The sequence below is a fragment of the Microtus ochrogaster genome, chromosome 21 (assembly GCF_000317375.1).
Source record: "Microtus ochrogaster isolate Prairie Vole_2 chromosome 21, MicOch1.0, whole genome shotgun sequence".
Taxonomy (NCBI): domain Eukaryota; kingdom Metazoa; phylum Chordata; class Mammalia; order Rodentia; family Cricetidae; genus Microtus; species Microtus ochrogaster.
The window spans coordinates 28,027,431-28,044,042 of NC_022022.1; the positions used below are offsets into that span (position 1 = coordinate 28,027,431).

Below are 16,612 nucleotides of genomic sequence, written 5' to 3' on the forward strand. Positions count from 1 at the left end.
GTCTTTTCATTTTAAATGCAACACCACTGATATTATACATATTTAAGTCTTTTCATCTTAAATAACTTATTTGTTAAGTGTTATAGCTTCCAGAATTTGCATCAAGGAAATAAAAGAGTAACAAGATTACATAGGAGTAATAATGAAATAAATTAACTGCAAATTATGATCATTGAGCTGAGCTATGGGTTCATTATACCATTCTGGTCTGTTTTTATATGTTTGAGAATGTTTCTTAAAAGAGAAATAATGGGAAGAAATGAAGTTAAGGTAGAAACTACAGACAACTGAAAGTTAAAACACAGAAATAGATTTCATTCATTATGGTTAGTCATGTAACTATGGAATACAAATTTAAAAAAAAAATTTAAGGCAGACAGTTATACTATCAAATTTCCTAATATAGGAAATAGGTTCTTCAAAAGCAAAAGCAATGCTTAAAATATTGTTGTAACCTGAATGTATACCATATTGTGAATTTCAAATCATATAGATTCTATTAGAATAGTTGTCTATATATTACAAATGTGCCTCAAAATCCTGAATTTTGTAATGACTTTTTGTGTAAACTCTCACCTTTTTATTGAAGAATTAGCATATTCTGTTTGTTGTGGTTTCAATATCCTTATCAAAATTCATGTTGAAACTCACTTGTTACTAACATTAAGGTATGTATATGTATTATACAACCTTTAAGATGAGATCAGCATACCTTATGAAGAAAGTGGGCCAAAATGAGTTGGTTACCATGACAGCAGGCTCCTGAAAGAAGGGAAGTTGGACCTTCTGTCCTGTGTGCTTACTTGAACTTCTGCCGTGTGCAAGATGTGCAAGAGGCCCTCACCTGATGTGGCCCCTCAGTACTGAACTTTCCCTGTCCCAGAACTGTTTAAAATAAGCTTTCACCATAAGTTACCTAGTCCGTGATATTCTGTTATATCAGCAAAAGAAGAAAAATGCTGAAGTGCCAGTATGTACCATTCCTGCAGTGACCTGGCAGTCCCGTACTTTCCACAGCTGCCCAGGGCAGGGGAGAGGGTGATGGAGGACCATGGCCTCCTGTCAGGCTTTGCAGTGCTGCTGTTTTCATCTTTGAGAGAAATTACAAAGGAAGAAAAGGAGCCACTTAGTTGTCACTGCATACAAAAACTCACTCCACTTTTTATGAAATACAAATAAACTCCAATAAGTAAAATGAAATACATGAATATGAAAAATAACAGGGATAAAACACTTATCTCCGTTATGGGAAGAACACAGAAAGAATGGGAGCAAAAGGCAGCATTCAGAGTTACACCTGACCAGGTAATGATGGGAAGAGACCAGTGCAGTATTGGGTGCACCAGCCAGTCTCTTGCTCGGATCACCATCAGATCTCGCATGATCCCATTGCTGTTAGTCCAGGGCCGCTGACCAGGACCTTCAGGAGCAGTCCCAGAAATGTCTCCAGTAATCCAGGAAAGACAACAGTGTGCTAGTCAGACTAGCTTGCTGTGATGAAGACTTGAGAAAAGGAATGTCAAAGGGTGAACTCCTTATCTGGGCTCGTAGACTTAGAGGTGTGTGATGAGGGCATTGACTGAGCAGAGCCACTGCCAGCATAGAGCCCGGGAGCAGAGAGAAGGAACATCCATTTTCTCTCTTTCTTCTGGGCCCTGGGGGATACTCCTGGCCACTTTCAGGTTAGGTCCACCCTTCTCAGTCATCTATGGGAGTACCCTCGTGGACACATCTAGAATGTGTTTAACCTAGGTATTTCTCAGTCTCATCAGGATCCTAGGATTCATTAGCACAGCATGTCAACATAGAGAAACCTTTTTCTTATCTCAAACTTGTATGACTCATGGTCTTGACAAATTCTTACAAACCATTTAAACAATTCACAAGCATTGCCAATGCACCATGACCTCATGTTGTAATACTGATTGTGGGCCCTGTTTCCAGCATTCCAGAATGGCAAGAGGGCTCATAAGGCTAACACAGCACAGGCCTCACTCAAACAAGTGCATGACTCCAGTTACTCATTACAGTATCTTTCCAGTTCCGTCAGTCAGTCCGTACCCACCTGGAAATAGCATGGTCATCCCCAAATGTAGCATTATCGGGGAGTTAGGAAGACAAGCCTTCTCTGGATTTGAGTAGTATGTTTATTAGTTGTTTTTTCTCCAGTATGAATGTCAAACTCATAAAGCCAAGGTTAAATCAGGCAGCTTACTTGTCCTGTAGCTTGAAGGAGAATGGTCCCTCTGTTCCTCCTCTAAGTCTTGCTGTTTGCTTGCTCTGCGTCTTTGCTATCGGTTCACTTTCTGCCTGATCCTGTTCGGTGCTTCTCTTCCTCCTTGTTTACCCTCAGCTTATCGCATCCTGGCCTGAGTTAACCTCGAGTACCCTGAGGCTGCCCAAAAATTCCACTTCACTCACTTGCCTGCTACACAGAACTTGATTTCCCTTGGACAAACATACCTATCTCTTAGCCCAAGCTAAAATACAGGATAGGGCAAACAAAATGCAATGGCACCTCCAGAACCCTGCCATGTGCTGTGGTTTGAGGTGTGCTTACCCAGCTCTTGGCATGCACACCAGCACCAGAGAGTACTGGCCTGAGCTGTGATAAACACTCAGGACCCTTCATCCTCTTTGCATGAGCACACTGCCCACATGTCTAAACGTCCCTATACCTCCCATGTCCAGAGCTATAGAGATTTTTTTGCTATAGGCCTTGGCTGTACAGCCCCACTCTTCCCCTATCAGACTACACTGTACGAATTGTAGCTTAGGGTCTCAGACTAACTGACCCGCAGAGAGTCCCATTCTCAAATACTGGCTGAGTAGTCAGCTAGGGTGGGCTCTAAGCAAAAAACTGTTGTTGGAGCACGGCTTCACAAACTCATGACTAGCCTGGAATGGACTTTGATATGCTGCTTACTAAAAGCATTCTGACAGTTCTGATGACTTGATCCCCCAGCCCAATGGAGCTCCCTGAACTTCTACCAAGGGTACTGCTCCGTATGTCCAGGCGTGTGGTTTCCCTGTGGTGTCTACATTCTCTAGACCTTTCCCCCTATGCCCAGTTCCTCCAGCATTTGCTGAGGCGGCTGAAGGTCTGCCCCCGAAGAGGGAAGGATGGAACCAACAAATGCCTACACGGGTGGTTCTCCCTGTGCCACTACTGATCTCCACACGTGACCTGACTTTTTTATATCACACCGAAAGCCACACCCAGCATATTCAAAGCCGTTTCTTTCCTCTCTAACCTTTCAAGCTCACCAAAATTCTGTCTCATCAGTGTAGCAACTTTCATGAGCAAATCTGAATTCCTGTTCACCTCAGGAGTCAGTAACGAGAGGGTAATGGAATGGAAAAAGGAGGCAACAGCGTCCTCAACGCCTGGGAAAGTCAGAAACGCTGTTAAGTGCCTTAACAACTGCTTTTGTAATCCGTATTTCTGTGTGTTAATTGTTTGATTACCATCTCCTCCGTTCTTAAATACCTCAAAACCTGGAACTGTGTCTGATGTTGACTAGACACTCAGGGAAACGAGCAACTGGAAAAGAAGGCTGGAGTGGGAAAGAGGAAAAGATGTAGCCATGGCTCTGCGGCAGGACTAGTGTTTAACACGGATCCACAAGGAATCAGAGCAGAACCCCCAGTCTTGTGTGGAAATCCAACCGTTGCTTTTTTATTTTTTTTTTCTTTACTGAAATGAAAGTTGGGTCCTCTCAAGGCAATCTGAACATTTTTTATCTCCTTGTGCTCCTGTTCTGTCTCCCTTTCCAGACCACCCACGTAGCAGCAACCAGGTTGTTTCCGATTGCTTCCCTCTGCCTATTTTGCCATTCCAAGTTTCCAGCCTTACAGCAACCTAATTATTATGTCCATCTATAATAGGAACTCTTTACAGCTTTACAACGTCAGTTAAGAGATTAGTTAAATGTGCAATAGCCCTTCTCTACTCATTTTCTTACTCCTAAGGTGTTTTTTTAAAAGTGCTGAGAGCTAAGTGCTCACCCACAAGGCCCTTTTGGTAATGCTATGTTTATCTAGGATTTCCAGCCTCTGTGGTAATTGCACTGCTGCCTGTGGGAATGTGCAGCTGTGCCAGTAATCATATGTATGGGACAGTGCTGCCTGTGCAGCCGAGTGGATGGATCTGGTGCCACTGCTCTTGGGCACTAGGCTTCGAAGACAAGAGAGCCGGAAGGGCAGGGAGAAGATGAGTTCACTGTGCCTGTGTGCCGCCTTTCAACACTCGGTAGCCCAACCTCTCCAGCATTATTTATGACTGGGGATTCCCAGCTGGTACCTTAAACGAGTGCAGGATTTGAAATGTAAATGACCACGTGAGTCTCAAGGGGACTACAGAAAATGATGGAGAAAGAGGCATGGTCAGCAGTATTGGCATCCATTTATGTGGTCTATGGTGAGGAACGCTGCAGTCACAGCCCAGCAATGTGTACTCTGCCTACGCCGACTGTGTCTTTTTGTCTTAGGACAGTATCTTGTACAATTGTCCCTGAAATCATTTATGGAGGTTTGTGGGTTTTTATATAGCTTTTATATTCATCTGTATATTTTGTGTGTCACTGTGGGCTTATGAACCTTAGAGGAGACGTCTTTTAAAGTGTATATTCTTGAGTCCCGGGTCAATAAAACAGTCCCTGGGACTGAGCCTTTGAACATATCCTGACCAAACTATTCAGCTGGTTCTTTTGTTCCCTAAATTTAGACCATGTGCTGAAACCTAACTATTAAACCTCAAATATCGGATGGAAGTAATAGCCCTACGAGCAGACACCAGTCAGCTTTGCTGAAGTACCTGAGGTCGGGACTTTGTGGAGTTGAGAAGGAAGTGCAGGCTGCAAGGAGAGGGAGGGGTCTTCCCAGGAGGAAGGAGCAAAGAACAGCCGAGGAGCCAAAAGAAAGCCTCCCTCCACAATTTTCCCCAGGTTTAAGAGTCATCATTAGTTCAGTTTAGCAAATGTTGACCTCTTGTCATGTAGCAGACACCAGGGGTAAAAAGAAGTAGAACTAAGCCACTTCCCTCAAGCAGGTTTTGGTTTGGTAAAGGACGCTCTTAAAAGAAGTCATTTGGATGAACTTGGTAAGAGCAAAGACTGAGGATCAAGTAAGAATCTTTGAGAGCTAAAGGAGACCCTACCAGAGAGAAGGAAGTGCTACACGGAGGACCAGTCTAAGATGGTGACAGGAAAACAGGCCCGCACTCCCTTAGTCAGGAGTAGAGGGAATGGGAAAGGCAGCCGGGCATCCTGGAGAGGCTAAGTCTGCGGAGGTCTGTGTCTGTGTGGCTTCTATGGAGTTCTGTGGCCAGGCATCTAGGGCTCCTGGACGAGACCTTATGGATTTTAAGTTGATAATCTCAAAACATTCATTTGGTTGCTTCAAAAACATTATACATCCAAAGTGTGGCCCTCCCTGAGACATTCCACACAGAGCTGTTCTAAGTGATAATTTTACCATGATATCACACTTGTTCAAAATAGATTTAGGGCTCTTTAGCTATTGTGGAAGGTTACAAAATAACAACAGAAAGGAGTAGCGATAAGTCCCCGGGCATGAGGCTAACAGACTAGGAGGAGCGTACTCTCTCTACAGCCTTTATTCTTCATTCAGTTAAAGTTACTTGTTAAAGCACATAGAAATAGAGACAGGTTTACCCCATAGCATCATAGCATAAAGGGTTTTTTTTTAGCAATAAATAGATGAATGAGTGTATCCTGAAAGACAAAGGACTTGTGCAAAAGTGACAATAGCAACTATTGCTCTAAAAATGCCCTTGTCTCTCACAGTCTGATAAAAACCAGGAACTGAAGAAATCCTGGAATGATTTCTGTAACACTCCTCTGTTTTCAGTTCGCAGCTCACCTTGTGAAGATGAAGTATCCAAGAGTCTGCATTCTAGATGGTGGCATCAATAAGATTAAGCCAACAGGACTCCTCACTGTCCCTTCTCCTCAGATATGAAGACCATGTGCATGGCTGACAAGGAGAGGGTGGCATCGCCCCTAGGCACAGCTCTTCACAGGCTGTCCCCCCGAGACACAAGCAGACATCCAGACCACTGCAGTGCCACAACGTTTTGTCATGAATCACTGTGTAAATCTTCTGAGCCCAGTGTTCACCTGTCTAGGCAGGAAACTTGACTGTACATGTATTACTGAAGGAATTTTCTTAATAGTGAAATCTGATCAGGTATTTTTACCCGACTGCCACATAGAGCCAGAGGAATTCAGCTGACAGGGCAAATTTAACATTGTCAAGACTCCAAGATGCACTGAGAAAGCTGCACCCACTGCTCTGAGCAGACTGTCCTGACAACAGGGTTCCTCTTCATTACAGCAGGCATTAGAAAGCTATTCATAATAAATGTGGCATTTGGTAACTCACAAACAAGAGGGGTGTGTGTGTGTGTAGTCCATTGTGAAAAGTGGCAGCAGCGCTCTCAGAGAATGGGATTTCAAAAACCAGCCGTATTGCTAACTTGTTTGCCACTTCCTATAGCAGGAACGCAGTGACTCACACAGCTTCTCTGCTCTAACACAAGTCTGCACAGGCAGAGGCTGTAATCTTGCCTTCACGTGATGCAAAGCCGACAGCGTCTCCTACTGCTTTACCATGCAACAGTTTTCCTTCTGTGAGTAACTGAAGCTCTTCAGACTGCGGCAGCATGCACGGGTCTAAGGCAGGTGGGTCCCAGAGCCATGGAAATGCACACAGGCCCTGTCCCTAACCAAGAAGCCATCCAGGTTAATAACCACTCCCAAAGGAGTCTCACTGGGGAATAACAAACCACGTGTAAGGGCAGGCCCCAGGCCCATCAGTAGATTGCCAACACAGCATGAACTCAATTGTATTTTTGGAGTTTGTTTTGTTTTTTTTGCGGTGGGGGGGGGTTGTTTGGTTTGATTTGGTTTTGTCTGATGTTTGCATGTTTTACCTGATTTTTTTTTTACATATCGTTTCTGATTTTGTGTTTTTAGCATTTTCATTTGTGTGTGTATTCATATAGCATTTTCATTTGTGTGTGTATTCATATATATGTGTGTGTTGTGCTATTTTTGTTTGTTTTGTTTTAATCTGGTTTGTTTTTATTTGCCCTTTTTTTTTTCTAAATAGAGAAAAAAAGGCATGAAGTTGGAAGGGTGGGGAGGATCTGGAAGGGGATAGGGAAGGGGAAACCATGATGGGAATATAGTATATGAAGAAAAAAGAGGGCGTTTCCTTCCTCTCACAGACACAGACTGACACTCACATCCCTTCTACTGGTACAGCAGTGGCCAGACTGCACACAGATGGCTGTGGCCAGGGATTGACAAGGAAAGCTGAGATGACAGCCTCTGGCTGGGAGCCATCTCCCCAGCTCAGAGACCCCGAGTACACTGTGGGAAGAGAAAATATGTACTGAGAGCCAGCCAAGAGCCTCTGCCACGTTATTTGAAAAAATTAAATCCTGGGCTTTACTGAATCTGAGAGACCAGAATTGTATAGACCACAAATATGTAATCAGAAAAACTAAGACATTTCATTATTTGTAAGAGAAACATTTTTTCCTTGAGATACATCCTTTAGTTTCAATTTTGTTTCAAAAGTATTCACTTTTCATAACTTCTCTTCCTCTTCAGTGTGAAGACTATCTGCTCTGACCATTTGTTCAGGCACCTCAAGTTTCTGGGCCATGATGTCATTCTTACTGTCTTTATTTGCATCTAATTTGAATTCTGTGTGCATACGTGTGTGGGTGCTGGTATCTGCGCATATGGTGTCGTCTTATTCACCCTTCTGAGTATTTTTGTTTGCTTTGTTTTGTTTTGATGATGAGGTTTGCTGGCTGAACCTAGAGCTCACTGGTTGTTTAGATTGACTGGCCAGCAAGCTCCTGGTCCTTCTTCAACCTCCAGCCTAGAATTGCAGACAAACACAGCCACCATGCTCCACTGTTTAGATGGGTGCTGGAGATTCGAACTCAGGTCTTCATACTTGAAAGACAAGCAGTCTCCCCACTGAGCTATCTCCTCAGTCTGCATCTATTTTTAAGTAAAGCATACTTTGCAAACCATAAAATTTACTCTCTTATGGTGTGTGATTCAGTGGTCTCTGCATTATATTCATGAAGTTGTGCTGTGGTTACTACTAGGGTCTAATTCAAGAACATTTGCATCACCCCAAACCAAAATATTATATTTATTTGTAGTCATTTTCCAATTAACCTCTACTTCGTCTTTGATTTAATTTTTGTACATAGAGTAAGACAGGAATCTAACATCACTTTTGCATAAGGATATCCAGGTCAATTAGATTTTACTTGGTGGGCTGCAGAGATGGCTCAGTCTCATAATAGCTAGGCTCTCAACCAAAATTATACTTGGCTATTCACCAAGTATCTTTTGAATATCTACTATGTAAGATGATAATGTGACCAATAACTATCATTTTGTAACCCTTACATATTTCCTAAAGAAAAATAGGCTTAGAAAAACTAACCAATATTGTCTAATACTGTTTTTAGACCAACATGTACCTTGTCAATTGCCACTGGTTTTCTTCAGTCTTTGGTGGTTTAACTGTCTCTTCACAGTAAGAGTGCAGTACTGACAATCAACTCAGAAGAGTTGTTCCAGGTCTGAGCTTTGTCTTATGAATAAGGCAGAGAAGTGGGGAATAGAGTGGCCTCCGGGTGAGCTGCATACAGCTCAAGGAATTTGATGGAAAGATCCTGGCCTTGGTGACTAAGGAGGATCTGGAACTACAGAGGATGAAGAAGAGAATGAAGGGACCAAGTCAAAGTTTGGGAATCTCTGTAAACTCATGAAGGAGATCTTGGATAGGAGGATTGAGAAGGTGATAATCTCCAACAGGGTTGTGTCATCACCCTGCTGTATTGTGACAAGCACCTATGGCTGGACAGTCAACATGGATCAGATCATGAAGTCCCAGACACTTTAGACGGTTCTACAATGGGCTACATGATGGTCAAAAAGCACCTAGAGATCAATCCTGACCATCCCATTGTGGAGATCCATTGGTAAAAGGTTAAGATGAACAAAAGTGGCAAATCTGGCCAAGACCTGGTGGTGCTGCTGTTTGAAACTGCTCTGCTCTCCTGTGGTCTCATTGGAGGATCCCCAGACCCACTCTGTGTCTCCTGCATGAGTAAACTAGGCATGTGCATTGATGAAGATGAGGGGACAGCAGAGGAGCCCAAAGCTGCTATTCCTCCCTGCACTTGAGAGTGATGAGGATGCCTTTGCATGGAAGAAGAAGATTAGAGACCCCCCCTGGGAAGCCCATGCCCATTGTATAGTTCCCAGTAGCTCCCCCAACAGCCTTCGCTGGCCCTGACCACCTGGCTCTGTCATGTCTAAAAGATCTCTTCTGCCCTGTCCTTGTGCCTTAAGACAGGGCAATCTGCTCCCTCAGAATAGCGGAGTTTGGTATTGTGCACTGTGGGGGTTTTGTTTGTTTTATTATGAAATTAAAGGTATGCACAATAAAGCAGATGCAGTTTCATACAAAAAAAAGAAAAATGAAATGAAAAAGAACCAGGGGAAGAGCTAAGAGATCCCTGGCATAGCAGCCATGAGCAAAAAACAGGAACTGAGTTATAACACACACAGGGACACAAACATAACCTTGATCCTCTGGAAAGGGAGTCTAATGTTAAGATTTTATAAAGTGATAGTTTTACAGATTTCTGCCCCATTCCCTGATCAGAAGAACTGTCTGCCAAAGGGAGAAGCTGCAGAAGACATTGACATTGAAATTCTCAGTGTAGGGAGATAAACCCATTGTAGACAGATGGATTTAGAACAGGCGTGGGGGGGGTGTTTATTGACTATTTAAAACTAAAAATGATAAATTATATAAAACTTAGAAAATACAGTTCCAGACCTTTGTATGACCCATCTTTTCTCCTCTTCCAAATAATGATACAATGATACCTCTTTAGAGATTTGTACTGAGTGTTCTCTCACATCCCAGAGGAGCTTCTACCATTGACTTCTGCACTGGAACTCTCTAAGGCAAGAAGACGAGTTCATTGCCACCACAAGGCTGGCTGTGTGCTTCAGTCTGTTGAGCAGCAATCCCACGGCTGTGTATGCTGCCTCTAAACATGCCTATCATATCACACCCTGCCATTTTTCTTAATATTTATTAGTGTAAAGGTGAGAAACAAGATGATGCTTATTATATATTTGTTTGGGTATTCAATCCCCTTTACAAATCCAGGAAGAATTGCAAGCCTTCCTGTCTCATGGTTGACATTTCACAGCACATGTATTTGGTCACCTACTATCTCTCAATTGCCTAGAATGCAGATTTATCTCATATATTACAAATACAACACACAGAACTGGAAAAATTAGAATATTTTTGTGTTCCTGAGTATTTTCCCTGCTGAAGCCTTAAGATAGGTATTTGTCACATGAAGGATGAACTTTGACCTTGGCAAACGATGGTTTCTGTCAGTAGACCATGACTTGCATAGCTCCTTCTATAGCAGTTAGGCCTAACGTCTCCTCCTGGATCAACTGCTTAATTTTGTATCCCTTTCAGACAGTATATTTTTAGCTGGCACTGTCTACAGCATTTCAATAATCCTCTTCTGTTCTAACGCTCACTGTAGTCAACAAACAGCATGGATAGGTACCAGGCACTGTGCTGCCAACTTTCCAGGACGTACACATTAATCCTCTCGGTGGTGGAGTAAAGCACTGCCCTATCTTGGCTTAAAGCCGGCGTTGGAACTACAACAAAAGCATTGAAAGCATTACGACAGATTCTAAATATTGCTTCTGGAGTCAACCTTGAAAATATTACTATACGATACAGCTTTCTGAGAAAGACAACATGCAGACTTACCAGCCTTTCAAAATAGCATATTAGAATGAGCACAGTATGAAATCCTCAGATAATGATGCGAAAATGACAGTTTCCTTGTTAAGTTTGAAAACTTTTTTTGACTACTAAATTTTTCTCAATTAACATACATCGCAGTCCTTTGGGAAAGATAACTTAGTAACTTAGGTTTCTTACTGTGCTGGAACTGGCTAACCAGCAGCTGAAGATACTGGGCCAATCTCTTCCAAACTCCCTTGCTAGTGATCCTGCATTATGGTAGGCCATAATCAGCTATTTCATGAGTATTTACTTCACAGAAATGGACAGTTGTCACAATTTGGGGCTTTTTTTTTTTTTGAGTTAGCCAGTAACATTTATCAGCACATCACTGATTTCAACCATCCTGGGGTCATATTTTCTATAAATTCTAAATCATGAGGGTAAAACTAAAAGGGAATATTAAAGATCATGTGATCCCAAATATCATTGTTCAAAACAATGAAAGCTAAACAGTCATGAGCAGAGATCATGGAGGTAATGGGAGCAGAGTCAAAGTTATTGCTCCATCTTCCTGAATCCTAGCCTAATTTGTGTTTATTACATACAAATAGAAGAAGGAAATAACACCAGTTTCAATTCATTATACATTTCTTTCAGGTCAACTTAGGTCTAATATCAATGTTATAAACTATGTTGGATATAAAATTGAAGCACTGGGGGCTGGAGAGATGGCTCAGAGGTTAAGAGCATTGCCTGCTCTACCAAAGGTCCTGACTTCAATTCCTAGCAACCACATGTTGGCTCACAACCCTCTGTAATGGGGTCTGGTGCCCTCTTCTGGCCTGCAGGCATACACACAGACATAATATTGTATACATAATAAATAAATAAATATTAAAAAAATTGAAGCACTGGAAATTGATCTGACTCCCCACTCTATGACGTGGAAATGCTGTTCATTATCACCTTGGAGAGGAGCACCCGTGTCTCTCCCCCTCCGTACATGAGTGGAGACATAAAACAAAGCTTATGTGTAGAGTGTAACTGATATACCAGTCTAAGAAGAGATTCACCGTTCTTGGGGTCTCTTACTTCAACTTGATGACAGCATTGCTCAGAAACTGAGAACAGTAAAATCCTTGATGTCCCGGACCAAAGTTGTCCCTCAGACATCTTTTTCTGTCTTACCCATGGACCCAGTTCAAGGGATTGGAAAGTCCCCAGTCAGATATGAAAGGAAATGGGGGGGTAGAGGGGACTAGTTTCTACGTCAGTTAATCATAAGAGAAGAAACAGACATAGTTTAGGCCATTTGATAGTTAAAGATGCTTTTGTACTCGGAGATGAACGATCTTGATAATTACTTATCAGATTTCTTCTGAAGTTAATTTAAGATCATTAATAAACCTTATGTTCATGCCATGCTATCGATTTAGAGTCATTGATTATTGGAAAGAAATATATATATGGGCCTGTCTCGAGGCCAATGGGCAAAAGGATGGTTTGTAGGGTGATGCACAAGAAAAAGAAAACCTCCTTCCCGTGTGTGCTGGTTCCTGTTCCTTCGTGATAGAACACCATGACCGACAGCAACTTAAGAAGAAAGTTCCTTTAGGCTTATGGTTCCAGAGGGAATGGTTCCAGTCAAGAATGGTGAGCAAGGCATGGGAGCAGGTGGCCAAATCAAGAAGTGACGAGACCATGGCTGTAACCACAAACACAGAGAGAAAGTGAACGCAATAGGGGCAAGGCTGTAACTCTCAGAGACCTCCTGCAGTGACATTCTTCCTCCAGCAATGTTCTTCCACCCAAAGGCTCCAAAATCTCCCCCAAATAGTGCCGACAAGCATGGACAAGCATTCGAATATGTGAGACTAAGGGGGACATTTCTCATTCAAACCAATGTAAATGTGTAGTAGGGTTTCATTGGTTTATTTTTAAAATTCTTTGTACTCGTGAGTTATTCTGAAGCATAACAACATGACAGGATAAAGACTGTATATTAGTCAAGCCACTATGAAAATCAGCATGAAGAGGCCTCAAAAAACTAAAATAGAACTACCATGTGGTCCAACTATGCCACTCCTGTGTATATACCCCAAGGGTTCTAAGCATCTTTGTAATATCTTGATTCCTGTGCTTATTATGGCATTATTTACAATAATCACCTTATGGGAGGAGCCTAGGTGCCTATCAACAGATGAGGATAAAGAAAATATGGTAAGCTACAAAAAGGAATGAAGTTACATCATTTTCATGAAAATAAATAGAAATGGAAATCACCACATTAAGCAAAATAAGTCAACTTTGAACACATTTCATGTTTTTCCCTTATATGAAAGATTTATGAGAAAAACTATGAAAGTAAAAGAGGAACAGAGAGAAAAGGAAGAATGCAGTGGAATATTCCTTTACACTGTGATTGCTCTAATAAACAAGCTGACTGACCAATAGCTGAACAGGATAAAGTTAGGCAGGAAAGCCAAACTGAGAGTGAGAGAGTGAAGAAGGGCCAGTTCAGAGAAGATGTCAGCCAGATGGAGGGAGAGGAGGAGGTGAATGTGCCATGCTAATAAAGGTACCACTACATAGCAGAGCGTAAGTAGAAACATGGGTTAATTTTATGTAATAGTTAATTAGTAATAAGCCTGAGCTATTGGCCGAGCATTTATAATTTATATTAAGCCTCCCAGTCTATTATTTGGGAAGTGACTGCCGGGTATTTGGGAACAGGCAGGTAGGAGTAAAACTTTTGAAGAAGGCTATGAGGCAGCATGAGGGAGAGTTCACAAATAAAGGTGAGACACCAATCAACAATGTTATATGACAAGAAAAACTGTCACAGTGAACCTATGTCATGCAATTACCGTTTACTAATTGAAGAAATCTTGCTAAATACTGTTCCCTGAGCAAGCATTTGATCTCCTTATTCTGATCCTGTTCCATCTTTTCTAAGATACCTAGAATCTCTCTCCTCCAAGGAGTATTCCTCACTAGCCCCCACCTGCCTACCCTGGAGGTCTAGGAGACCTTCCTAAAATTGCCTCAGATTAAGGCCCACCCTGCCCAATCCATATTAACACTGCGGTCTTTCCAGGGATTTACCCATTTGTGTCTTCACAGAAGAAATACCCAAAATACAAAATCAAAGTGACGAGGTGAATTTGAATTAACTTATTTCACTGAACTGGACTGTCAATGCTGGCCAGTATTCGAAAGTCTCAGCCCCTAGGCTGTCTGCTTAGAATGAAGCTGTTCTGTTTTCATACCAAAATGGCTTCATAGTCATTTGATTTATGTCAATCAGTGAGTCACAAATCAGTGGTATGAGAGGAGTGCTTTCATAGTAACCAGGAAAATATCAGTGTGCCCCTCCCTGTGTATCACTAAAGTGATTAACAAGCAGATGAGACTCCACAGCATCCCAGGTGGAGGGACAGACCAAATTCAGATTTAAATGTACATGAAGATATTTGTTATTATCTTAAAAGACAAAAAAAAAAAAAAACCAGGAAGTCCTTATTTGGCAGAATACTTTCCAAAACTATCGGGTAGACACAAAAATATTTTCTTGTAAAAACTCATGTATCTGCAAATAAAATACAAAGCAGGTGGCTTTGGTAAATCAGACCACTCGGTCTGATCACAATCTGGGCGTGTCCTTTAAACCTGGATTTTTTACAGTAGTAGTGACTCCAGCATTTCAGTTCAACTTGAGGGAATCAGTAAGCAATCTCCATACTGAAGCCATCTCATAACAGCACCAGTGCAATGCAGAAGCTACTTTCTATAAATCAAACAAACTACGACTTTCTGAAACAAATCAAATTTGTCCCCTTTGATTAAGTGAAACAATATCAAAATACATATCAAAGTGAATTGCCAGCCAAATTCTGTTAAACCAAAAGGAATGAATTAATGAGGATATTAACTACTGTAATTATTTAGCCCCTTTAAGAACTGCATTTTTTCATTGCATGGCAGTGAACGTGTCACCGTGGGCATGTGGATGTCAGAGGGCAACGTGGAGGAGTCAGGTCTCTCGTCCCACCAGGTGGGTCCCAGGGATTCAACTCAAGTTGTCAGGCGTGGCAGTAAGTATCTTTGCCCACTGCGCCATCTTGCCATCCCCTGTTTATCACTCTTATTACCTCAACCTTTACAAAAATGAAAATGGAGGCACAGCTGGACATTTATTGTGAACCCGGCTGAACTTTTATGAGCATCCAACACTGGGTGTAGACTTTATCACCTCCTAAAACAAAATGATTTTTAAAAGATCTAAACAAAAGACTGAATTAAATATATCTGCTACATATTATTTGGGCAACATGAAAATAAGACAATGTAAAAGGGACCCACATCCTGACCAGTCTTGGCTCTAGGTCATGACACAGTACTCTGTGGGATCGGCCACAATGAGGTCCTTAAGGCAGGGGTGACTTCTCTCCTGAGACCACAGCCCTTAGATGGCATGTGCGACCCTTGTTAACCCAGATCTGTGCAGCCTAGCATGAGGATGGACCCTAATCTGGGGTTTCAGGTTGGCTGGCATTTGTTGAATTCTCGTGCCTGAGAGAGGGGCTGACCTTTCTCAAGGATCTTTCATTTCAGGGCTCTAAGCACCAGGAAGCCCTCAGGAACTGTGGCAGACCTCTCCTTAGGCTACAGTCTTCAAACAAGGCCTGCTTCAGGAAAGAGGAAGGACAGCAGCTCCTGCATGGAAAAGCGGACACCCACAAAGAGCCCGGGGTTCCTCCACTGTCCCCAGTGCTGCTCTGCTCATTGTTCCTGGGCAGTTTGCAGGGAGTCCTCGTGGCCTAAAAGTGGATGATAGCATTTGTCCAACCTGTCTCCTGGTGTGTGTGGAAACTCAGAGATAGCATTCTCTAAATAGAAAAGTACTGTTCTCATATGCTTATACTTTCTGCAAATGTGATTGCTGTTCTGTCAAACTAGAAAGTCAGACTGTCTGGCCAGTTCTATAAGTTCTAAACAAGAAACACAGGCACCCCAGATAATTACTCTTACAAGGCATGTACTTGGTGGTATTCTGCAGCATAAACCCAAGGGAAGACTTCCTTTGGAGCTGAGGCTGCTCCACATGCTTGCCGCAACATCCGTGCTAAAATGGATGCTTCATCTGAGATCCCTCCACACTAACACCGCCACCACAAACCCAAGCTTTCCAGCTTAAAACATGCCGTCTCTACAGTATCTGATTCTCTGATAAAATCTGGCCTTTTTAGTTTCTCCAGTAAACACCCTGATGGCAGACACAAAGGGTTTCAAGCCCACTCTTCCCTCCTGCTTTTCTCCCCCTTCCCTGGAAGCCCCCTCCACACTTCAAAGCAGCTTGGTGGCTCCCCTTGGAGAAATCCGCGGTGAGTCTCTACCTGCTGAAGGTCACTGGGCTCACTGTGCAGAGCGGGGGGGGGGTGCGTCAACAGGAGAGAGGTGAGTTAGAAGGGCGGGGTGGGGATGGAGAGCTAGAGGAGGGGTGGGCCAGAGCAGAGGGTGGCCTAGAGCAGAGGGGGAGTGAGGTAGACTGGGGGTGTAAGAGTGCGGTGGGAGCAGAAAGGGGTGAGTTCGAGCAGTGCAGGGGGTGAGTTGGAGCAGGGGAGGGTGAGTTAGATTAGAACAGGAGGTGACTTAGAAATGGAGTGGGACAGAGGATCAATTATGTACACAGAACGCATAATCCAGAAACAGGGGTATCTATTTTAAAGGGTAAAACACATCAGGATACAAAAAT

The 16,612-nt window shown here is 42.7% G+C and overlaps 1 protein-coding gene across 3 annotated transcripts in view; it reads left to right on the forward strand.

Annotated features, from left to right (window-relative positions):
• Tbck (TBC1 domain containing kinase) overlaps nucleotides 1–6,900 on the forward strand; it is a 134,137-nt gene extending 127,237 nt beyond the window's left edge. For all 3 annotated transcript variants that reach the window (XM_026784153.1, XM_005357301.3, XM_026784154.1), the window contains exon 26: nucleotides 5,872–6,900. In XM_026784153.1, the coding sequence (XP_026639954.1) occupies nucleotides 5,872–5,982 (111 nt within the window). In that variant the 3' untranslated portion in view covers nucleotides 5,983–6,900. The remainder of the gene's footprint in view (nucleotides 1–5,871) is intronic.
• The last annotated feature ends 9,712 nt before the right edge of the window (nucleotides 6,901–16,612 follow it).